The following is a 25,131-nucleotide window of genomic DNA, read 5'->3' as shown; positions in this document are numbered from 1 at the left end:
ACCCCAGCTAAAATGACCGCATTCAATCCCAATGGCTGCCCCTCAGCAGTTTAATGCTTGAAGCAACGTTAATTGCTTTAAGACAAGACTTTCATCCCTATCTGGGGAGGAAATCCCACCTAAGAGAACTGCTACAGGCAGTCCCACTGCACCGAAGAGAGGGGCCCAGGTAAGTCTGGAGTTGGGGTTCTCAGCAAGGCCCATGGGTGAGTAGACTACCTGATGCCTTCCCAGCCCATCCATAGAATTTCGGAAATGTTGGGAGTGGGTGGGGAGGTGGAGGGAAGGCCACCCGCTGAGTGCATCTCCCATTCTGAATACTAGTGAGAGCGATGGCTGCACATCCGAGGAACCAGAGTGCATGGCACTACGGCTGACTCAGCTGTACATGCTGGAGGGGGGTGAACTCAACAGTTTGGGGAACAAAAAGGCATTTATGTAGCTGCAGGCATGAATCCAGGAAGGTGTGTTGCCCTGCTGGTGCAAGGGTCAAGGATGTCACTGAGCAGCTACATGGCAATGTGAGCAGGGAGGATGAACAGCCAGCAGTCATGGTCCATAACGGCGCAAATAACTTGGGGAGAAAGAGTGGTGAGGTCCTGTTGGCAGAGTTCAGACAGCTAGGAAAGAAACTAACAAGAAGCACCTTACAAGTAGTAATACCTGGATTACTCTGATAATGCATGCAAGTGAGTTTAGAAATAGTAGGTCAGACCAGATGAATAGTGGGGAGATTGTGCAGAAGGGAGAGCTTTAGATTTCTGTGACATTGGGAATGATTCGCAAGGAGGTGGGATCTATACATGCCAGATGCCTAAACATAGCCGAGACCAATGTCCTTGCAGATAATTTGCTAGTGCTATTGAGGCTGGTTTAAACTAACTTGGCAGGAGTGTGGGAAACAGAAGATAATATTAGGGGGGAAAACAAAAGTGCACAAAAGAATTAGGGGAAACAGATAGCATTAGAGTAGGAAATGGTAAAGCATGGTTAACCAAAATGGTTAGTGTAAGGGGAAATGTAATAAGATCTAAATTAGGTTTACTGTGCATGTATGTGAATGCGCAACTTCCCGTTTTTCTTTGTTTAAGGGACACTTTGGCATTAGCACAAGTGGGGTGAGGGTGGGTGCCAGAGCTGTAAGAGTGGGCTAGCGGATTTGGTCATAGGCACCCCCTACCCCCGGACATGTGCTTATTGCCCCGAGTGCAAATCAAGACACTTCCAGGACCAACAGGTGTGCAAAAAAAAAAACCTGGTCAACATACGCACACAAAAAAACACTGCCCAATGCATGCACCAATCTAGGGCTGGCCAATGCATGTGTACTCAGAAGCTTGTCAACACCGATGAACTCCGGGACAGCACTCATCCTAGGAAGGCTTGACCTGGGATGCAGGACAAAAGACTGAATTATGGGACAGTCCCAGAAAATCTGCGACAGTTGGTGCCCTGCTCAATGAAGGACAGGACTGGATGCTAAATATACATGGTTACAAGGTACTCAAGAAAGACAAGGAAAGAGAGAAAGGAGTAGCAGTATTGATTAAGGAGAACATTATAGTGCTGGAGAAAGCAGATGTCCTAGAGCAATCAAGGACAGAATCTATTTGGTTTGAGCTAAGAAACAACAAAGGTTACATTACATTGCTGGGTGTATTTTATAGGCCACCAACTAGTGGGAAAGATATGGAGCAGCAAATTTGCAAGGAAATTATACAGGGGTGTAAAAATGAAAGAACAGTTATAATGCAGGACTTTAATTATCCTAATTATAGGCTGGGATAGTAATTTCAGAGCAGGGCAAGAGTTTCGAGTGTGTGTGTGTTAAGGAGCGTTTTCTATATCTGTATATGTCTAGTCCAACAGGGAAGGAGGCATTTCTGGATCCGATTCTGGGGAAAGAGATGGGTCAAGTAGCCCAGGTAAATTGTAATCAATGATTGGCAAGCAGAAACTGTAATGGAACAATGGGCTGCCTTCAAAAATGAGACAGTCTCATGAGGGGGACAAGATAGTTCAAACAAACCCAGAGCACCCTGATGATGAATGAGATAAAGAGTAAGGTGAAGCTGAAAAAGGGTTCATATGACAAATGTCAGGTGGATGACACAATTGAGAACCAGGCTGAATATAGGAGGTTCAGAAGGGAAGTGAAAAAACAAAAAGAAACAGAGTACGTGGAGAGATTGGCAGCTAACAGTAAAAAAGATCCAAAAGTCTTCCGGACGTATAAATAGTAAATGTAAATAGTAAATAAATAGCAAAAAGGAGTGGGACCAATTGGGGACCTAAAAAGCAAATTACACATGGAGGGAAAGGGCATGGTCAGGATAAGAAATGCATACTTCGCATCCATATTTATCAAGGAAGCAGATGCTGCCCTAGGCATAGTTAAAGAGGGCTAGTTGAGATTTTGCATGAGCTAAAAATTGATAAAGAGGTGGTATTAGGCAGGCTAGCTGTACTTAAAGTTGATAGGACACCAGAACCAGATTAGATGAATCCAAGGATACTGAGGGAAGTAAGGGTAGAAATTGCAAAGGCACTGGCCACAAATCTTCCAATTCGCCTTAGATACAGCGGTGCCAGAGGACTGTCGAATTGCAAATGTTATACCCTTATTCAAAAAAGAATGTAAGAATACACCTAATATCTACAGGCAAGTCAGCTTAACCTTAATGAGAAAACAATCATCTGGGACAAAATTGTTATGGTCCAGTACAATATGAACTCTCAGTCAATACTTTATATTTTTAAAAGCCACAAAAGGCTACAAAACGATGGCTGCCCAAGAATCATCTGACCTCTCTTATGGATTGAAATGTCCCCTGTCTCATGAGGGAACAAAAGGAACTTTTCAGGCTGATATTGATTCAACGCTTTTTCCTGAAGCTAATTCAAAAGGGTAATTTCAAATTAAATAGGTCACTCAGATACACAGACACTAGCTGTCTCAAACTCTCAAGCTGTGAAACTCAGCACAGGATGTATAATCGACCTGGCCCCCATCTTATTTGGACATGTAACAGGTCACATGGTGAGACAGCCTTGTTTGTGACTTGCTTATAAAACAGGCCATGAGGAAAACTGAGCTTAACTTATTTGCTTGAGTTTTGAGGAGGTAACAGAGAGCATTGATGAGGTGTTCATAGACATCCAAAAAAGCATTTGATAAAATGCTACATAACAGGTTTGTCAGCAAACTTAAATCTCATGCAATAAAAAGGGGCAGTAGCAGCATGGATACAAAATTGGTTAACTGACAGGAAACAATAGTGTTGAATGGCTGTTTTTCAGACTGGAGGAAGGTATATCCTGGAGTTCCCCAGGGTTCTGAGATAGCATCTCTGCTTTCCTCGATATATATTAATGATCTTGACTTGGGTGTACAGGGCTACTACTGCCCCACTCAAAATTTGCAGTTGACACGAAGCTTGGAAGTATTATGAACTGTGAGGAGGCTAGTGACCAACTTCAAAAGGACTTAGTCAGGCTGGTGAAATGAGCAGACAAGTGGCAGGTAAAATTTAATGCAGTGAAATATTAAGTGATTAATTTTGGTAGGAAGAATTAGAAGCTTAAGGGCACAATTCTAAAGTGGCTGTAGCAGTAGAGGGATCTGATATTTGTATATACATGGACAACAGTCCTCATGTTCGTGACAAGTTAATTTCTTATCAAGATCTTTTATTTTACCATATGGATGTCTTTCAAATGGAGTTTCTCCTGTTGAGTGTAACCATTTCTGCTAAAAAAAAGTTATATTACTGTTTCACATCATGGTTTAATACCGTCCACTCTGGGGTGTGGAGAGTTTTTGTCAAATGTTACTTTTGACTGCGACGCCCCTTCTGACTAAGTTCCTGCGGAGGGGTGGGGGAAGCTAATGTCACAGAATGCATTCCTTGTACCCTACATAGCTCCTGTGACATTTCCCTTCAGTTCCATTCAATAATGACTGATCGCCTTCATGGTATTGATGGAATGGACATGGCAGAGAGCAGAAAAATCACTTGCAGGGAGCCTCAGCACAAGATACTCCATAATAAATAAAAAGCTTAGATTGCAAACTGCATGTCCAGCACAGAAATGTTTAACCTTGCATTGAAGCATGCTTTATGAAAAAGTGGATTAACAAAACTACTGCAGTTCATTATATTAACAAGTAGGGTAGGGACCACGTGATGTAGATACAACACTCTGATCAATTCCAGCTGATCTATTAATGCAACCCTCATGGGTAAATAGAACAACATTGCCAGTATTCTCCTGGAGGTAACATTTATCTTTAAAATAAACAATTTTCATCAACTTTTCAAGGAATGGGGCTACCACAAATATATATCATTATTTTTGAACCAAACTAAAGACCATTGAGTTCTAATGATAGGTCATCAACCTAAAAGGTAAAATTTCTCCATAGATGCTGCCTGATCTTCTGTTTTTATTTCAGATTTCTAGAATCTGCAATATTTGTTTTTATAAAGCCCATACACTAAACTCTGGATGGATTTCCTAGTTTCCTCAAAGATCCCATATGCATAGCTCCCCTTAATTCCTCATACCATAGCTCTTTCATGGGATTTGAGTAAAATAAAATTATTCTGGCTTTGTGCCAATGAATCCATCACAACCTCAGACAGGAGATTTGGGAGACAAACCCAGTATATCCATCCCCTAAGCTTATGACTGATGTCATGCACCAGAGGCTCAATCTTAGAGAAGGGTAATTTTTAGTAATAATTGACTGTGGAGATATTTCTGTTATCTATGTAGAAGCTTTATGAAGTCAAAAGGAAGTATTTTATTTATTAAACATATTACTAATTTAATACATGCATTTTGGCATGAATCTCGGTATGGTACTCGATAGTGCCATTCAGGAAAATTAAAACTGATCCGGTTGTGGAATCATGAGCCACAATTTACATGGTTACTCTTCAGACCAGCTATAACACAGCAAGCTGTAAATTAGAAATATTTTCTAAACTATCACTGTCTTAATGTCACAACTCAAGTCAGAGAATGAAAATTATGTATAAAAATTCCAGAGTTTATCATTTTTAAATCTGTGTATTCATAATATAACTATCATTTGATGAGTTTTAAATGTTTAACACAATTATAGTATTAGAAAACTACTTAAGACTTTTTCCTCTTACCTGTATGCTCTGGGCATTTTAAGCTGACTTCTTTCAGAAATGTGAGTGAAATCATATCATGTGTTCGGAGTTTTAGCTCTGTACCAAGTCCTAATATTTCCAGTTCTAATACAGGACTTTCAGTATCCTCTACGTGGCGATAGATTCCCAGTGACATCTAGACAGATGTTATTGAAATTATAACAATTAGAAAATTGCAACCCACGTTTTGAAACAAAAATTCCGTATAATAAATGAGATGCAGCCGATGATCTCAATTTTTGAGTTATCTTTTTCTCCTCTCCTAGGTATTACGTCAACCTTAATTTGCACCATTCTGCAGCCAATATGGTATGCATTTATTAGGGGGAATTTCAAATAGGCAGATATTTAATCAATGGCCCAGGTTATGCAGTCAGCAGATGATGCCCAACTTAAAGAAATCTGCCCACAATGATTTAGTAATCTTTGTGCAGACTTCCCCTTTCCCGATTGCCATTTAAATCTGGCACCAAGTCAAGGGAATTACCAGGTGTGCAGCAGTATTGATGTCAACAAGCAGGATAAGCAACCAATCACAATTAAGTATACTAACAGGAAACCAAAAAGTTAAAAGCGCTGTACTTCTAATTGTAATATAAAATTCCAGATAGTGAAATAAATGACTGATTACTTCAGTTTCTACCTTGATTCAAAGGTAAACACATTTTAAAGAAAAATAAACATGCATCTTTTTTTAAAAATCACAATGGAGAAAATTGAAAGTCCATAAATATAAAATTAGCTTTTCTGGGCCAATAAGGGTGTTTAACAATAAATCATGAAGTCAGAACGCCATTAAAAACCCAGTTATACTTCATTCAACAAGATATAACATTTTCAAGGGTTTTTACAATGAGACTAACAGCACAAAAATGGATGCTGCTATCAGTTCAAATATCTTGTGCAAACTAGTTCAGCCTCAACTGGTGTATTGTGTCCAGTTCATGGTGCCTCACTTTAGGAAGGATGTGAAGGTATTAGAGAGGGTGCAGAAAAGATTCAAGAGAATGGTTCCAGGGATGAGGAAATTCAATTATCTAGGTAGATTGGAGACGTTTGGACTGTTCTGAGAGGAGGTTTGATGAGGGATCTGGACAGAGTAGAAGGACCGAGAACTGGAGTTAATTGGTTAAGGTAATTGGCAAAAGAGGCATTGGCGACATAAGGGGAAACTTTTCCATGCAGTCAGTGGTTAGGATCCAGTATGCACTGCCTGAGAGTCTGGTCGAGACAGGTTTAATTGAAGCATTCAAGAGGGAATTGGATATTATCTGAATAGGAAGAATTGCAGGGCTACATGGAGAAGGCAGGGAAACTAGCTCATGATGAATCATTCCTACAGAGAGCCAGTGCAGATACGGTGGGCCGAATGACCACCTTCTGTGCTGTCGCCATTCTATGATTCTGTCTTAATTGAAAGATATAAATGTATGCAGAAGCAAATGAGCAGATAAAGATCAATACAATGATAAAAACAAAAAGCTAAAAGCTACTGCGGATGCTGGAAATCCAAAACAAAAACAGAATTACCTGGAAAAACTCAGCAAGTCTGGCAGCATCGGCGGAGAAGAAATCAGTTAACGTTTCGAGCCTTCATGGCCCTTCGCCGAAGGGCCATGTAGGCTCGAAACGTTAACTGATTTCTTCTCCGCCGATGCTGCCAGACTTGCTGAGTTTTTCCAGGTAATTCTGTTTTTGTTTAAGATCAATACAATACTTGAAACATTTCCTGAAACAACAACTTGCATTCATACAGAGCCTTTAGCATAATAAAACATCCCAAATCACTTCACAGGAGCGTTATCAGACAATTGATACTGTAACACATAAGGAGATATTAGGGCAGATGGCCAAAAGCTAGCAAAGGTAGGTAGCAAGGGTGTGAATTACTCAAATGCTTTTTAGTGTATTCAAATAATTCAATGTGGAACATGCTTTTGTCTCTGAGTTCTATCTTACTAGCATGATAAAGAAACACAGTTTCTTAGTCCAACTATCAGCAGTAAGGCAAAAGCAAAAAACAACCAAGAGGAGTCTCTCATTCACAGGTATTAATCAAGAGACATTTTTCTTTTCTCTCAGAAGGTATCCTGCTGGGTTAACCACTTTTGATAATGATTTTACCTACTACCTCAGTCGGCTATCCCTTTTAAAGCTTAAGGCATTGGTGAAGTAACCTCTATTGCTAAGTTTAATACATTGTTTACTACCTACCTAGGAAATGAGATAGCCTTGAATACTCAAATGTCCACATTTTAAGACAGCATTTACATATCTATTTAAACCCAAAGTAAAACTTGCCTGAAACAGCATTGGTCTTCATTAAGAAAAAAATCCAGACACTGGTCTGACATGAATAGATGCAACATAGAAATAGCTCATAACATGATTCAGCACAGCCCCTACACCCGTCGCAGTAAATAACCCCATTTTGTCTGTCCCGTTTTCTACTCCAAGAAACTTTTTATTACAAGAAAAAGCCATCATACTAATATTAATTAGTATATTATGATTTGTTTAAAATCCAAATGAATTAAAGCTTTAGATGGCAAATTTGTATTCACAAGAGGACTAACAATATTATATCACAGCTCCTCACACATATACACACATGCATACAGACACACAGAAAAAAATGACTGGGTAATTAATAGCTTCATCACATACTTAAGACAGTAGGGGCAGAATTTTATGGTTCCTCGATGGCAGGTTTGCAGGTGGCAGGGCCTGTAAAATTCCCAGGGTGACCTGTCCGCCGACAACCTGCTGGCAATGTTACCAATTTTACATAGGGTGGGCGAGGCCTGGGGTGATCCGCCCACCTTCACCCATGAGGCCCCCTGTTCTTGCCTGCTCCTGGACTCTGGGGATTTCTTTTAGTCCCGGTCCTGCCCACTGCTGCCACAGGCGCTGCTGGGACTAGAGAGATGCTGGCCTATCAGATGGACCAACATCTCTCTGAGGTGGACCTTACACCCAAGTGAGGGGCAGAAGTCCCATCTTCAACTAATCAACACTGCTCAGAGCATTTAATAGCTACAGAGCTGCCGCGATTGACGGGGATGTGTTTCCTGCCGACTCTTCGGCGGCAGAGCGGGAAACCCCATCATCTGAAAAATCTGCCTTAGGTTTTTAAAAATACGGCACAAATTTATATTGGTGAGATGAATGAGGTTATTCTGAAATTAAGTATGAAGCTTTTCTAAAATGAAAGCTTAGTTCAGCATCAGTAAAGGTGACAAGCATTTTAGGACAAACTTGATGGTCTAGAATAGGGACAATAATTACCTTTTTTATTTCAAATTGCATTTGGAAGTCAGTCATATTTTTCATAGTTTCTTGCTTCCTCAACTGTTTCTGGCGTACACTTTCTGTTCTTTGTAATGAATTATCTTTGGCTAGCAGAAATACTGGTTCATCCACAGGTGAGCTCGGAGCATCATAGAATTCATCATCTGAATCTGCGGAAGCTAAATCTAGTTACACATTTTACATAGGGAATTTTAAATCAGTAAACACATATGCTATATGTTCAAAAGTTATGTAGCTTTATTAATAGTATTACAAATGTGAACATTCCTTCTTAGAATGGACCAAAGCAAGTTTCCATCTGAAACAAAAACAATCTTTACTACTCAATTTCATATCAGTTTACAAAGTCCAATTCATTTCCAATGACTCCACCCATGAATGGAATTTTTCAAGATGTATATGAACTCAAGAAATAAGTTTTTTTCCACTATTTAGGGACTATAATGGAGCATGATACTTGTGTAATATAAAACTGTACCATTTATTAACATTAAACAATGTGGCCAGGTTATGATAAAAAGAAAATCCTAGCAGCAATGTAAGAAATCATTTTGACTTTGTGTAAAGCAGGTGATATTGGATTCAATTTCAAAATAGCGGATGGCTAAAATGGAAGACAAATCTCAGCATGACAAAATATATGAAACTATATGAATAGAATAAAGGATATAATTTTAACGAGAATGTGTGCTATCTACTACATAAAAACAAAGCATGTTTGCACTTTACATGGGTTTCCTACAATAACTGAAACTGCCTTTTTGTTCCTTAATCCTAAACAGATCTTCATTTCATTTGATTATCAATATGTTATAAATTTTAGGCATTTCACTTTCAGGAGTATATACTTTCATTGGAAGGCAAGTAGAATTTAGCAACAAGGATAATTATGGGACTACGTTTGGAAAAGACCAAGATTGAAATGATTTTCAAAAATTTAAAAGGAGGGCTCTGACAATATCCAGTAGACAAAGTCCCATATAATCGGCTTGCTAGTGAAGTTGAAGCCCATGGAATAAAAGGGGCAGTGGCAGCATGCATACAAAATTGGCCGAAAGACAGAAAAGAGAGCTGTGGCAAATGGTTATTTTTCAGATACAGGGCACATTAAAAAATGACCTAGACTTGAGTAGATAGGGCACATTTTCAAAATTTGCAGAAGTCACAAAACTTGGAAGTATTGTGAACTATATGGAGGATAGTGGCAGATTTCCAAGAGGACAAAGACAATCTGGTGAAATGGGCAGACACGTGACACATGAATGAGAAGTGATACATCTTGTTAGGAACAACGAGGAGAGGCAATATAAAATAAAGGGTACATTTCTAAAGGGAATATCGGAGTAGAGAGACCTGAGGGCACATGTACACAGATCATTGACAGTGGCAGAGCAGATTGAGAAAGTGGTTAAGGTGGCATACCAGATCCTGGGCTTTATAAACAGAGGCAGAGAGTACAAAGGCCAAGTTCACTGCCAAGTTCATTTCAGCTTTATAAAGCCAATTTACATTGGCTCTTCCTGTTGTCCAAATCAGTTTTGATCCTTTTGATGCTCTGAAATGTTTGAAACTAACTGCTGTGTGCAGCAAAACAGTTAAGACGAGTTTGTAAAATTTTCAAACTTGTGGATTGATTTGACAATAATAGTACTTGAATTTACATAACACCTTTAACATCATAAAACATCCCAAGCTCATTTGATGACGAATGAATAAAACTTTTAAACCATACAAAATAAGCAAGGATTGACCAAAAAAAGCATGAATAAATCAAGTAAATAGGCAGAACAATGACAGGTGCAGCTTAACTTACTGAAGTGTGAAGTATATTTTGGACACAAGAATCGCAGATGGGAATACAGTTTAAATAGGGAAGCATTAGGGTTGCACAAGAGAAGTGTGGGGTTGATATAAACAAATGGAAGGAGATGAACAAGGATGCATGGGATATAAAAACTGTCACTACTGGAGTTAAATGAAAGATGTGATTGATCTCCATATGGAATACTTATGCTGTTTTGGGTACCCACCTTTGCAAGGTTATTCTGGTCCTGATTCATCACCGTACCCAGTCTGAATGGATTTATTTACAATGAGAGACTGGATAAACTTAAGTTATATTGCCTACAAGCACGGATATAACTGAGTGAGATGTTTAAAGTAAAGCTAATAACCATTGGCAGTAAAAGTGAATTCAGGAAAGATTTCTTCATAAGTTAAAAGGCAGAACGTGGAATGCACTGTCCCAGAACACACACAGATGCAGCAACAACTGAAGTGCATAAAATGGAGATGGATGTTTATATGAAAGTGAGGATACTGACTGGTTTGAAGAAAGGGTACAGGCAGAATGCTATTGTCTACTTAGACAATACGAATGGATTACGTTTTCATAGTACAGTATTCCAGCCAATCTTACCTGCCATACTCAGAACAGAAGAGTACAGGTCCTTGTGTACTGCTCTTTTTTGCATAGATCGTGGAGTCATGTTAGGTGATAATTTCTGTGGCTAAATAAATTTCACATGTTATAAGAGAAAATTAACTAGACCTCAATTATATTTCTCCAACTTATCCTAAAAAGCATTTTCCAAGTATACCTTGTAAAAACTATTCAACCCAATGACATCTATTTCATTCAGAAAAATTTACAGCTGGACGTTAATTTAAAATTACTACAAACTGGTAACATACAGTAGTTTGTTACAGAATATCATATAGTTTATGAAGCATATTTTCTCCAACCAAAGAGCTATCGATATTTCACAGCATTCCACACTTTTTTCACTTCAAATATAATGATTTAAGCCTACCTGAAGAGATTTTAAAGATGGTGGCAGTGAATTACTTTTTGGTTTAGGAATACTATGAATTAATTCCAAAGCTCCTGTAAGTTTCTGGTCTGAGATGCAAATTGAAAGTAAAGCAAGTCCACCATAAACTTTAAATCTATTTAAAGGAAGGAAACAGTAAATTAGAGCAACAATCAATATATGTAAAACAATCTTTATTCTCCATTGGGAAACAAACCTATGTTGATCTTTAAATGTTTTGCTCATTTCAAAATATAGCAAAGTACATCGCATCTGAAATACAGATCTAAAGATATTTATATAGACTGGCTAAAGTTAATAAATGGGCAAAAGACAGGGTTAACAATAGCATTCTGGATGGAATCACCAGGTAGTGTAAAAATTAAGACAGCATTGTGCAATAAAAAGGGCATGCACAGAGTGTATTACTATAACAAGTAAATCCAATCAACTCAAATGTAAATTGAATGCCCAGATAGAAGTAAAACAGCAGAATCAGAACCTGAGAATGTGATAGAGTATTATTTTTGCAGCTTGTATCCAGATGTAGATCTTACAAATGTTCAAGATAAGAAAAGAGTTGACGTTTCGAGTCCTCATGACCCTTCAACAGAACTCAAAGTTCTGTTGAAGGGTCATGAGGACTAGAAACGTCAACTCTTTTATTCTCCGCCGATGCTGCCAGACCTGCTGAGTTTTTCCAGGTAATTCTGTTTTTGTTTAGGCTTATGGAGTTGTGATTACTTGGAAAGCAAAACCAGTAAGGACAAGTAAAAAAAAAGACTTTAAAGTGACATGGAATTAGGATGCTGTGTAGTTTATTTTGATAGTGCAAATGCTTTGATTTTATGTACCCATGGCACTCAATGAAAATGTAAAACTGTGGCTAAACAGACACTCAATGTGGATTAGGGTAGTCCACAGTTAACCATTACACAAGTTAACATCTTTGAAGAAATTTCTCAGTAATTAAAACTATAAGTACAGGAAATAAAAGGAAAATGAAATACAACTTCTCTTTACAAGTACTAGGATTGTAATAGAAAATATCAAAATGTTTTGAACTGACAAGGAATAATACAATCATTAGAAAAACAAATCCTAGTTCTGTGATGAACATAGTCACAGAAAATAGTTCATCTTCGAGGATTAAGAACATTCTGGAAGAATTTGTGTTTTGAAATACACTGTTCCTTCAAGGGTTAATGCAAGAACTCAGATTGCAAGAAAAGATAATTAAGCAGTTGCAAAGAAGCTGGAAACCTCTTGAACCTGGTGGACTGTGTATAAAAGGGGCCACATGGTAGTTTATGGCTCTAGAAAAAAACATGCCAGGAACTGTATTTAAAAGTTGGTTTTGGTTTGGCTTTGAGAAAAAGGACCAACTGCTTGAGAAGGAAGACAGCAGTCTTTTTGCAGTCCAGAGTCAGTCCACATCTGGAAGTGAATATAAACAGCTCCTAAGTTGCTCTATGCGCTGGGATTGAGTACCTGCCAGAGTTCCCCGAGTCCGCCTGAAAAGCAGTGCAAGAGTCATCGACTATTTCACAGATCAGCGCTGAGAAACCAACCACATAATCTGGACGCCGTTTCAAGGACACTATCATCTTTCCTTTTCCCTTGAACCATTGACTTTTAACCTTTGGCAGAATTCCTCTTATATTTTAGTGTGTGTTTGTGCACGTATGCATGTGCACACCTGTGTGAGAGACACGCTTAGGGTATCTCGAAAGAGTAATTGGTGTACTTTCATATTTCATACTGTATGTTAATAAGCTTTGCCTTTCTATTTAACAAGACTGGTTTTATAATAAACCAATAAGTTTGTTGTTTATTGAAAGAAGCCTTGTTAAAGTCTCTTTTATTCCAGGTAACAGTAGCAAAGGTAAACAATTGGCCACTTTAGTGAGTGAATCAAACTTTTAAATTAATGGTGCAACCTGTGGAGTAGTGGAGCTAGTCAAACTGTGCATTCCTCCCATCCCAGTCATAACAGTTCAGAGAAATCTACCACTGCTGATAGCGCAAAGAACTTTAGAATAAGGATTTATATGAAGCAACAAGAAAATAAATCACCTGGCTGTCAATGAATGCACAATGTAACCAGGTGCTCTCCTTCTGAATGATGGCAGCATTCGACTTTGCATGCATAGGAGTAACAAATGAAGACGGTAATTATTTAACCTTGAGCCAGCAGTGGGTTTTCTAACAAAGTCAACAACAGCAACTTGTATTTATGTGGCATCTTTAATGTAGTGAAGGTAAGGGCCCAGGTAAAGGGCCCATGCTCAGGGTTATGAACAATGGCCAATGGTAGAAACAGCAAACTTTCGGTGGTGATGGTGGGGGACACAACAACACCTGCTTACAGGTAGAGGGTCCTTCAGGAAGAGGACTTGTATTTTCTTGAAGCACACAAGAGAATGGAAAGGCACTTCATGCATTCTTTTCTCTAGTCACATTTTTCACTGAACTTGATAATGGGATGCTCTTATGAGCAATGGAAAAGGAAAGTACAGGATTGCGAGGCATGGAGAAATGAGCAGAGGACCTACCCTTAACAGATCACCAGAACAATGTAGTAAAACATCCCAAGATACTACACAGAAGTGTCAAGAGAACTGAATCTAACACTGAGCCATATTATATAGTTATTTGGACAGATGATCAAAACCTTGGCCAAAGAGGTAGATTTAAATAGCACATTAAAAGGAGTAAGCAGTAGAGAATCAGAGAAGTTTAGGGATGAAAATTTCTGAACTTAGGGCCTAGGCATGACCGCCAATGGTGGAATGATTTAAAATCTGGATGCATAAGAGTCAAAATTGGAGGAACACAGATCTCAAAAGCTTGTAGGGCTGGAGAAGGCTACAGATAAGGGGTGCCATGGAGAAATTTGAAAGCAAGGATGAGCATTTTGAAAGTTGAGATGTTGCCAAACAAGGAGGCAGTGTAGATCAGTGGGTACCTGGGTGAAGTATGAATAAGACTTGATGCAAGTTAAGATACAGGCAAAGGAGTTTTGGAACAGCTCAAGTTTATACTGGGTGGAAGTTAAAAGACTAACAGGTGTGTATTGGAATAGTCAAGTTTACAGGTAACAGAGGCATGGGTGACAGTTTCAGCAAATGAGCTGAGGAAGGGGCAGAATCAGGCAATGTTACAGAGGTGGAATTAGGTACATTGGAACAGGAGTAGGCCATTCAGCCCATCGAGACTGCTCTGCCATTCAATTAAATCACGGCTGATCAGGAGTAGGCCATTCAGCCTGTCAAGACTGCTCCGCCATTCAATTAGATCACGGCTGATCAGGAGTAGGCCATTCAGCTCGTCAAGACTGCTCCGCCATTCAATTAGGTCATGGTTGATCATCTACCTCAACACCACTTTTCCACACTATCTCCATATCCCTTGGTGTCATTAGTCTCCAGAAATCTATCAATTTCTGTTTTGAACATGCTCAATGATTGAGCATCCCTCTGGGGTCGAGAATTTCAAAGATTCACCACCCTGAAGAAATTCCTCCTCATCTCAGTCTTAAATGGCCTACCCATTATCCTGAGATTATGTCCCTTGGTTTTAGATTCACCAGCCAGGGAAAACTTATCTAAACCTACCCTGTCATGCCCTGTAAGAATTTTGTAATTCATTCCTCGAAACTCTAGGGAATACAGGCCAAGTCTCCCCAATCTCTCCTCCCATCCCAAGGATTAATTTGATGTACCTCCACTGCACGACTGCAATAAAACATCTTTACTCCTGTAGTGGCTGGTGATGCAACAGATGCATGGTCAGAAACACATCTGTGTCAAATATAATGCCAAGGTTGCAAACAGTATGGTTCAGCCACAAATAGTGATCACTGAGAGGGGTGAACTTGGAGACTAAGATTCAGAGTTTGTGGCCGGGACTGAAGACAATGACTTTGGCTTTCCTAACATTTAGCTGGACAAAATATCCAATTATCTAGTACAAGGTATTGGAGAAGCAGTGTGACAATGGAAAGGGAGACAGTGCCTATTAGGGAGCTGGTAAGTGCAAATTTAAGGAAGTTTGAGGTGGTCCCACAGACACTGGTCCTGTCCAACAGGTACAAAACCTGTGAGAACATGCAGAAAGACTGCAAGGAGAACATACACAGTGCAGACTAAGGCACCATGGCTTAGAGGGGGAGAACAAAATAAAAATGTCTTAGTTATAGGGGACTCTAATTAGGGTATAGATAAAGTCCTCTGCAGCCAAGAACAAGAATTCCGAAGAGTTTCTTACCTGGTGCCAGGTTAAGGGTGGTCACACAGTGGCTAGAGAGGAACATAGAAAGGGAGGGGATAAATCCAGCTATCATAGTTCATGTTGGAATAAATGACATAGGTAGGAACAGAGAAGAGGTCCTGCTGAAAATGTATTGAGACTTGTATTGAGACTTAGGCTCCAAATCAAAAAGCAGGACATCAAATGCTGGATTGCTATCCATGCAAAATGCAAATTTGCATGGGAGAGACAGATCAGGGGAATTAACACTAAATTAACACTAATTAAATTAACACTAAAGGGCTGGTGTGGGGAAAAAGAGATTCCTTTTCATGCATCACTAACACCAGTTCTGGGAGAAGAAGGAGCCACATTGATGGGATGAGCTCCACATCAATTATGATGGGGTCCTTGTCCTCATGGAAAGGTGGCAAAGGCTTTAAACGAGTAAGGGGGGTGGGGGATTGGGGGAAGAGAAGAAACATAAATAGCCTAAATGTAAACAAAACATGAAAGGAGAGCATAGGGAAAAATATAGTAAGAAAGATATTGATCGCAAGAGAAGAAATAGAGTTATAGCACAGGAGTCTAATAAGATGTTTAAGAATAAAGTGAGAGGAAATCCTATTAAAAATGAGTTGAAAAATGTCTGCATAGCAATGCACACAGGGACCATAATAAAACAGGAGTGCTGGAGGTAATTCTGCCTTGGGGGAAATCCGATATAGTAGGGATTACTGAGACATGACTACAGAAAAATAAGGACTGGGAATTAATATTGCAGGGTATAACATATTTAGAAAAGTTAAGGGAAAAGGGAGAGTTGGAGTAGTTGTACTTACTACAGCTAACATAATGGCGTGGAAAAAAAAGGGGGCAGCTATCAGCAGAACAAAAATAGAATCTGTATGGATAGTGATAAAATGAAAGGTGAATCACGCTGATGGGTATAGTCGACAGAAGGAAGATAGAGGAAGAAACATGTGGATAAATTAGGGAACTGAGTAAAAAAAAACAGAAAATCATCATGGAGGATTTTAACTACCCAGGTATTAATTGGACAGAAGAGGTAGGTAAAGGAGAGAAAGGAATGAAGGTCCTACAATTTGTACAGGAGTACTTGTTAACCCAATGTCTAAAAAGTTCAACATGGGAAGATAAATTATTGAATCTAGTAATGGAAATAAACCAGAGCAGATATGTGAAGTAAAAATAGGGGGACATCTAGGCAATCATGACCATAATGCAATAAACTTTATAATTATGACAAAAACCAGGTTAATAGATTGGAGAAAATCAGGTTTAGTGGATCTGAGAATAGAATTTAGGAAAACAAAATGGGCTACAATACTGGTGAACAACAATATGAAACATGTAAATTGGTGTTCAGAATGCAGGGAAAAAAATATATTCTGCTATTAGGAAAGAACAAACTAAACACTAGTGAGACTCCATGGATGTATAAAGACACAAGGGAATAATTGAGGGCTAAGAAAAAGGCATACATTAAGGACATAGACAGCAGGGGAGTGCATGCTGAGAAAGAGTATGAAGAGATTAGGAGAGAAGTCAAAAAACCAGGAAGGCAAAAAGAACTATAAAATGAAATTATCAAAGAATGTAAAACAAAATAGTGTGATGAAATGGTTTCAAAGTCTGCACTTTTTGGGACTGTTCCTAGCTGAAAGAGACATCAGCTCAGGTTTCTGGAAGAGTTTGGTAATTGGATTTCTGAGCTGTAACATCAAACTTCTGACAATGAACATGTGCCTTTGGTTGCCAAGGAAACAGATTGGGAAGAATAAACAGGTAAGGAGATTGGATTTCAGCCTGCGGTCAGAATAAGCAGGGATCTAAAAGTTCATTTTTCTTTCCAGCAGAAGGAGAATAAGCACAGTAACTGGCGAAGGTAGTGTGAGTGAGGCAGCTGAAAAGACTGAAATGTAAAAAACTGCATGAGGTGACCAGGCATGCTGAAGAGCTGAGTGTATTTTACCAGAGCCCACCATACCATTTACCAGGTGTTGTTGAATAGCGGGATAAAGGGGACTCTGGGAAAGCTAAGCCATCAGGACTGTGGTGACCTGGGTGGAGGAGGCTCCATAGAAGGGCACCTGTTGGTGGCAATTGTATCCGTGGGTCTCAGATGGAGTAAAGTGGTTGTCGGAGGCTACTTGAGAGGATCAGATCCTGTGTGAACAAGAGTGGTTAAACTCTACCGGAGGAAGGTGGAGTCATGAGAGATATTGGGACCATACGTAGTCCCATATTTGTGCTAAGAGGGCTAGCTGAGAAATCCATGAGATCTACCTTTGTCATATCAGCTTCTTAAAATGTAACTTATAGTTTCTACTGAATACATTTTTGCCTATTTATTCTGTTTACTTTATGTTGACCTTAATTTGGTTATTACTGAAACCTTGTCAATCACTTTCTCCCGTTGGGGTCATTAGGGAAGTTTGGGTCTTTCATGTTATTTGCCACCACAGGGATCATAACAATAGTAAAATATTTTACTGGCACATAAATAAAAAAGGAAGGCTTGTGATGGGAATAGTACAATTACAATAGGAACAGATTAACAATAGAAAGATGGCAGAAACAAATAATAATTTCACTCTAGCATTTACCAGGGGGAAATAGAACAGGTGGACATAACATTGAATGAAGAGATGAGTAATGAGACAAGTATATTTAAAATTTAAAAAGGGATGTATTGATTAAAATAATCAGATTCAAAGAGGATAAAATTCCTGGTCCAGATGAACAGCACCCATACATTTAAAAACAAATTAGGGACGAGGTAACAGAGGTATCACTACACATATTTAATAATTCATTACAAAAAGGTGTGTCCCCAGAGAACTGGCAGATAGCCAATAGAATTTCTATATTTAAGAAGGGGACAGAACACGCCCAAGGAATTATTGCCCTGTCAACTTAAGATCAGTGAAAGGAAAAATAATGGAATCTCCATGAAAGGGGAGAACATTATATTTTTCTTTTCTAAATGCTCTTCTAATGAATAGTGAGAATGGATTTAAAAAGGAAAAATTCTGCTAACCATCTTTATTGAATTTTTTGAGGAGGTAACAGAGAGTAGACAATAGTAATGTAGTACATATAAATTATCTGGATTTTCAAAAGGCCTCTATAAGATGCTCTATAATAGACTAATGAATAAGGTCAAAGAAAGTGGTGTCAGAGGACAAGTGGAAGAATGGGCTGCTTGCTGGCTGGCTTCAAGACAGGAAGCACAGAACAAGAATAAAGGGTAGTTATTCAAAGTGGCGGAGGGTAGGAAGTGGTGTTTCACAAGGATCAGTGCTGGGACCGCTATTGTTCACAATTTACATTTGCAATTTGGGCTGTGGAATCAAGAACACAATTGCTAAATTTGCAGATGACACCAAATTGGGAGGATAGTCAATACTATCAAATTACAGAAAGACATTAATAAACTTTGCAGAATGGGCAAATAATTGGCAAATGAAGTTTAACACAGATAAATGCGAGTTTGGTTTATTACTTAGAAGGTACAAGTCTACATGGAAGAGGAAAAAGGGATTTCTGAGTATACATTCATCAATCGAAGGTTGCACCACAGTTTAGCAAGGATATAAATAAAAAAGCAAACCAAGCGCAAGGTTTTACTTCTAGAGGGCAAGTAATGCAAAGTAATGGAAGTTATGCTAAACTTATATCAAACCTACACGCAGTTCCAGTCACCATATTATAAGAAACAATAGAGGCATTGGAGAGGGAAAAAAAGGCAATTTACAAGGATGATACCAAAAGTGCATGGGTTTACATATCAGGAAAGGATTGACAGGTTAGGTTTTTCTCTCTCTTGAAACAACGACTGGCAGGTGACCTAAGAGGTCTCTGAAATGATGAAAGGCTTTGATACGAAATTATGAAGGGTTTTGGTAAGAGTGGATAGAAGGACAAGGGCAGCAGATAGATGGGAACACCACCACCTGGAAGTTCCCCTCCAAGTCACTCACCGTCCTGACTTGGAAATATATCGCTGTTCCTTCACTGTCATTGGGTCAAAATCCTGGAACTCCCTTCCTAACAGCATTGTGGGTGTACCTACACCACATGGATTGCAGTGGTTCAAGAAGACACCTCACCACCACCTTCTCAAAGGCAACTAGGGATTGGCAATAAATGCTGGCCTAGCCAACGAAGCCCACATCCCTTGAATGAATAAAAAAAATACAAAGAGAATGCTTCCACTTGTGGGAATGAGCATATCTAGAGGCCAACAATATAAAATAATTATCAAGACATTCAATAGAGAATTCAGAAGAATCTTCTTTACCAAGAGTGGTGAGAATGTGAAACTTACTACCACAAGAAGTGGTTGAAGCAAATAATATCCATGCATTTAAGGGAAAGCTAAACAAACATGATGGAGAAGGGAGAAGATGGTTATGATAATAGACTTAGATGAGGCAAAAAGGGAAGAAGATCAAGCGGCGAGTAAACGCTGGCATGGACTGGTTGGGTCAAATAGCCCATTTCTGTGCCACATATCTTATATAAATCAGACAGTGGAGAGGACTAAAGTTGTGGCAGTGATGTGGAGCTAGTGTTTTCAGTGAACATGTGCAAACTGATGATGTGTTTACACCTTGTGAAGTGTAAAGATGAGAAACAGGATGGGCCCAGAATATTCCCTGGGAGACAAAGGCAACAGTGTGGAAGCTGGGAGAGAAGCCACTGCAAGTGATTCTCTGGTTATGCCTGAATAAATAAGAATGAAACCAGTGAACATAGTCCCACCCACCTGGACAACAGAGAGAGGGCATGAGGGGAGATAGGACAGATACTAGAAAAAGATGCAATATTAGGGCTAGAGCAGAGATTAAGGGGAAATTTGGCCCAGTGGGCTTGGGGAAAGGAGCGAATCAGCAGGAGCAGCTGATCAGACGATCTCAATCTTAGTGAGAAAGCAGTCCACGACGGTGAAGGATGCAGGGAAGAGGGGTTTAAGAAGATTGCTCGCTGTGAAGAAGAGAAGTCAGGGGTCATTGTTGTATTCTTGGGTGATCCTGGAATAGTGAGCACTGTTGACAGAAGAGCAGGATGAAATAATGCTTTATATGGTCTAGCCAGATCAAGCGATGAATATTTAAACCAGTTGTCTGTCATATCTGTTCAGTTCTGCATTCCTTGCACTCAAGGGAATGGAGATGACAGTCATATTAGGGGAGGGACCAGGGTAAAAGAGATTGGTGTCTTAATGGGGGATAAGGGAAAAGGCATAGGGGTGGGTTAATTGAGCAGATTGGTAGGTTGAAATCACGGAAGAAGAGGAGAGATGGTTCAGTACAAAGGTAGAGGGAAGAAAGCAGCGAAGATATCTCGGTGAGAAGATTGATCTAGTACTTGGGTAACCAAGAAGAGGATGATTTTAAATGACAGTCAAGGGGGCTGGAACAAAGTGAGATGTTCAAAAGGAGAAAAAAAATGTCAGAGGAGTAAGGGGACAGACTACAGCACACTACCAAAGTATGCAAATTTTCTATAACCTTGAGACTAGTGGCATTAATGGTTATGTCCGGTGCTTCATGTGCCTGGTGCTGACTGAAACTTTGTGCAAATTTGGGACGATTCCGTCTTAAGTGCGGTAGCGGGTGGGAAAAAAGATGTCTTGCTCGCCGGCCTCAAATGGGTTTTCACGCCATATGGTCCCATTCCTGGCATGTCCCGCCTCATCAATAATCCATTCACGGGAAACATGCTGGATCACTTACAGGCGGGCTCGGATTTGCCCGCCACACTGTGACCTCAGCGCTTCTTGCTCTGGGTGCCATACTTAAAGCACACCAGACGCATGCCTACTTCATATCTATAGATCAGGACAGCTCCAGGCAAAAGATGGCCCCAAAAACAAAGATGACAGCAGCTCCCAAATTTAGTGATGCTTCTCTAGGGCGCCTGCTAGGCGCAGTGGAAGGCCGTCGTAATGTCCTCTACCCTGCTCTGACCGCAGGAGGCCCACCAGAGCCACCAATCCGGCCTGGGAGGTGGTGGCTGTGGCAGTCAGTCCACTAGAACACAGAGGAGATTGGCCATCCAGTGCAGGATGAGGATGAATGCTCTCATCTGTTCCGCCAGGGTAAGTCAACCATCTCATCACTCTCAACTCGCACACTCACAAACCCACACATCCACAGGGATCTCACACCTCAAGGGACAACACCACTAACTTTCACTTACAGCCTCACATCTCCATCAGACTCATGTCTCTGGAGCTCGCATCCTCATCTTGTCCATGGCTCCGCTCACCATACAAAAATTCCATGTAGTGCCATGCGTCCTGCTTACGCTATCTCCATCTGTTTTCATGCAGGAGAAGCTGGTTTATAACAGCAGGGAGAGGTCCTAAACCAGGGGTGGAGCAGCCCACATTAGGCCCCTCACTCACTTGAGGAACATGCCATCACATTGACTGGTGAGGACATTGATCATGCCTGCGGAGACGGTGAGGTCAGTATTGAACACCCATGTGAGGATCCTGCACCACACCAGAGAGAATGCTCTCTCTCCTACTTTTGACTCTGCTGCCATGCACTAACTAACTCAACTTTGGATCACAGGGAGCCCTGCCAAGCGACCAACGCCTGCAGCCAGCCAGTCCCTCAGCTCCATCCATGTCCTCGCCTTCAGCCAAGGAGGACCTCAGCTCCATCCAGGTCCTCACCTCCAGCCAAAAGGACACCTCTCCTATTGGGGAGCTGGCAATATGTAGCCTTGAAGACTAGTCACAACCCTTAGCCACATCCTCCAACAGCACAGAGACACACACCTTGGTGGGACCTAGATCTAGAGCAGGCCCAAGTTCACAATCTGGTTGTAACTGCACAGACACGTGTCTGCAGCAAGAGGAGGCAGGTTCAACTGAGCTCCCCAGCACTTGGAGGACTGCTGGGGAAGAGGCATCTGTGAGGTCCGAGTCAGATGATGAGCCTCTGGATTTGGCCTTCCAACTCACCGTGGAGAGTCAGCAGAAGGCAGGAGAACATCACACAGAGCTATTGGAAGCCTTCAACAGAGTGGCATGTGAGTTGGGGGAGTGCGTCTGCCTGCCCTCTGAAGAGGTGTCCACATGTGGGCTTATGGAGGTCTCCATGGGGAGGTTGTCAGACGCCATGGAGACCCTGGTCCAGCAGAACATGGAAATGCACGCAGACCTGCACTCCATCATGGTAGCCATGGGTGAGTTCCTGCAGTGGCAACACAAGAGGGAAATGGGGTGCCTCAATGACCCCCCAAGTGCCCCTTCTCCTCAAGGAGTCAGGCTGGGGCCCTCTGGCACCCGAAGGGAGGAGGAGCAGCAGCTGGGCACCCCTGGGTCATCCACTCAGGAATATCAGAGGTTGTCCGCATCATCCGAGTCCCTTTTGCCTGTGACCCCCACAACCTCGTCCTCTGGAGGGAGTGCTGGCCCACAAGAGGGCAGCCAAAGCAAGCCAAGGCCCTCAAGGCCTCAGCTCTCTAGAGGACGCACGCCAAAGTCATCAGAGGCAACAGGGCCAACCATTGCACAGGATGTCTCCACCCCTGCTGCAGATGTCAGGGCAGCAACCTGAAGATGTGGTAGGCCTAGAAAAGTTAAGAAATTCTGATCACAAGTGGTTGCAAGGTTGAACATATTTTGTCACTTCATAATCTGAAAAATTTTCACTTTCACTGAATAATGCGAAATGGTATCTTTCAACTTCATTTACAGGTTTCACGAGTCCTCCCACTGCATTCCCCACCCCCCACTGCTATCAGTTCAGCTGCACGCAGCCAGGTCACGATTGATTCTGACGGGAGAAGTATGTGTGTGGCATGGCCTTTCAGGTCATTATGCCTCTGATTCCCCACCAACCACCCTCGCCGTCCCTTCTACCGCTACCGTCGCACTCACCCTCCCATCCTTCTGGATCCCTCTGCCCCCTCTCATACTCAATTCCCTCCTATTACACCCAAAATCAGTTCACCTCCCAGGAAGCAGTCATTGACTCCACAGACTTCTCCCTTGCACGTTCCCCTGGACATCTTTTTGCTACCCCTTACTCCCTCCTCCCCCCCGGACTCCATCCCTCCTCCTCCCGGGACTCCTTCCTCCATTCCCCCACCCCTTCTCCCCACCCCCCCAGCCCCCCCGTCCACCCCTCTTTCCTCTCCCACTACTTCCGGTACACCTTCCTCTCGCACTCACTTCCAGACCTTCTTTCTGTCCCCCCATCGATGATGATCTGTAGCAGCCCATGGGGCAAGATGGTGATGTTCCGAAGCAGACTTTCGACATCAGCGGAGACCTTCCACCTTCCATGAGCTGCTTCACAGCGGGGCCATGTCCATGGGAATCCACACAGCATGTGATGCATGTGTTCCTCCAGGGTCAGGTAGCTGTTTGGCCCCAGCATCTTCTGCTCCTTTGATACCTGCGATCCGAACAAGGCCCTAATGGTAAGTCCCGACTTCTGCATGGCACACTTGTCCAGATGTGTTCTGGGCAGACGTGTTTTCCGCCGTTGTAATGGTAAATCTGGAATGGGGGGGGAGAGAAATGACTCTGGTTGGGCATTACTTTGCATCCCATTAGCGGAATGCAAAGCTGCTTAACGCCAGCCTCCAGTGGGATTGGCGTTCCGCCATGGCAGACACCATCGGATAATCCCGCTGTGCTTTCATGCCAGCATGTAGCTGATTTTTGGACTTCTTGCCATATTGTGCCCCTGCCCACCTGTAATGATGCCCAATGCCAACGAGGCTGGAAAATTCCAGCCAGAATCTCTTTCTTGGAGACATTGATTTAGAGACCAAAGTTTTTGGTAGCAATCGAGAATTTGGCAAAGGGTTTAATAAACATTGATGAGAGTTTTTTTTCCCATTTAGTATTGAACTGATCAAGCACACTCCATTTAGCCTAGATTTACACCAGAGAGGTGTTCATTTTTTTAAACAATTATATTTTCAGGGAAATGAACCATTGGGTGGAACATCACCATTGCAAGGTTTTCACTGTCACATTTCTATAAATTAATACTGAGCATTAAAAATAATTGTCTTGTTCAACGTGTCAGACAATACAGTATTGTGCAACGATGACCAATTTTCACCTTTATTCCACTGAGTTATCATGGCATCATTCCTAAACGTTTTACTTCTAACACATTTTTAACGTTTACCACTCAGTTTTTGCCCATTTAATTACATGCTTACATACTTGGGCATTCTTGGATCAGAGACAACCATTGCTCTGGATAACTCGATCTTTAATTCCATGGGTTGCAAGATGTGCTGAGATGATTGCTTTGCTTTGCGAGCTGCTTGCCAATCCTCATCTAAATCAAAACACCAAAGGCTAGTTAAGCTTATTCGATCATCTTTCTGATAATTACATGATACAGGAAACACCTTTTCCTCACCAAAATTAAAATTCCAAGCATTTTCTTCAATCAATAGGTAGTAACCACTGTCTGGCTTAAACAAACAAAATCTATACTTATTAACTATTACAATCAATTGTCTATCACTCAAAGCACCAGGTGATAGAATTTTAT

General features: G+C 41.0%; 1 protein-coding gene across 6 annotated transcripts in view; it reads right to left on the bottom strand.

Moving 5' to 3' along the window:
* vps13a (vacuolar protein sorting 13 homolog A) overlaps positions 1 to 25,131 on the bottom strand; it is a 523,321-nt gene that overhangs the window by 339,447 nt on the left and 158,743 nt on the right. For all 6 annotated transcript variants that reach the window (XM_078567491.1, XM_078567508.1, XM_078567499.1 and 3 more), the window contains 5 exons: positions 24,795 to 24,912; positions 11,312 to 11,447; positions 10,918 to 11,008; positions 8,475 to 8,647; positions 5,166 to 5,322 (listed from right to left, as the gene is read on the bottom strand). In XM_078567491.1, coding sequence (XP_078423617.1) covers positions 5,166 to 5,322; positions 8,475 to 8,647; positions 10,918 to 11,008; positions 11,312 to 11,447; positions 24,795 to 24,912 — 675 coding nt within the window. The remainder of the gene's footprint in view (positions 1 to 5,165; positions 5,323 to 8,474; positions 8,648 to 10,917; positions 11,009 to 11,311; positions 11,448 to 24,794; positions 24,913 to 25,131) is intronic.

This window comes from Cetorhinus maximus, chromosome 2 (assembly GCF_964194155.1).
Source record: "Cetorhinus maximus chromosome 2, sCetMax3.hap1.1, whole genome shotgun sequence".
NCBI lineage: Eukaryota > Metazoa > Chordata > Chondrichthyes > Lamniformes > Cetorhinidae > Cetorhinus > Cetorhinus maximus.
Note: the sequence above shows the minus strand (reverse complement) of the source record. Positions and strands in the feature narration are given on the sequence as shown.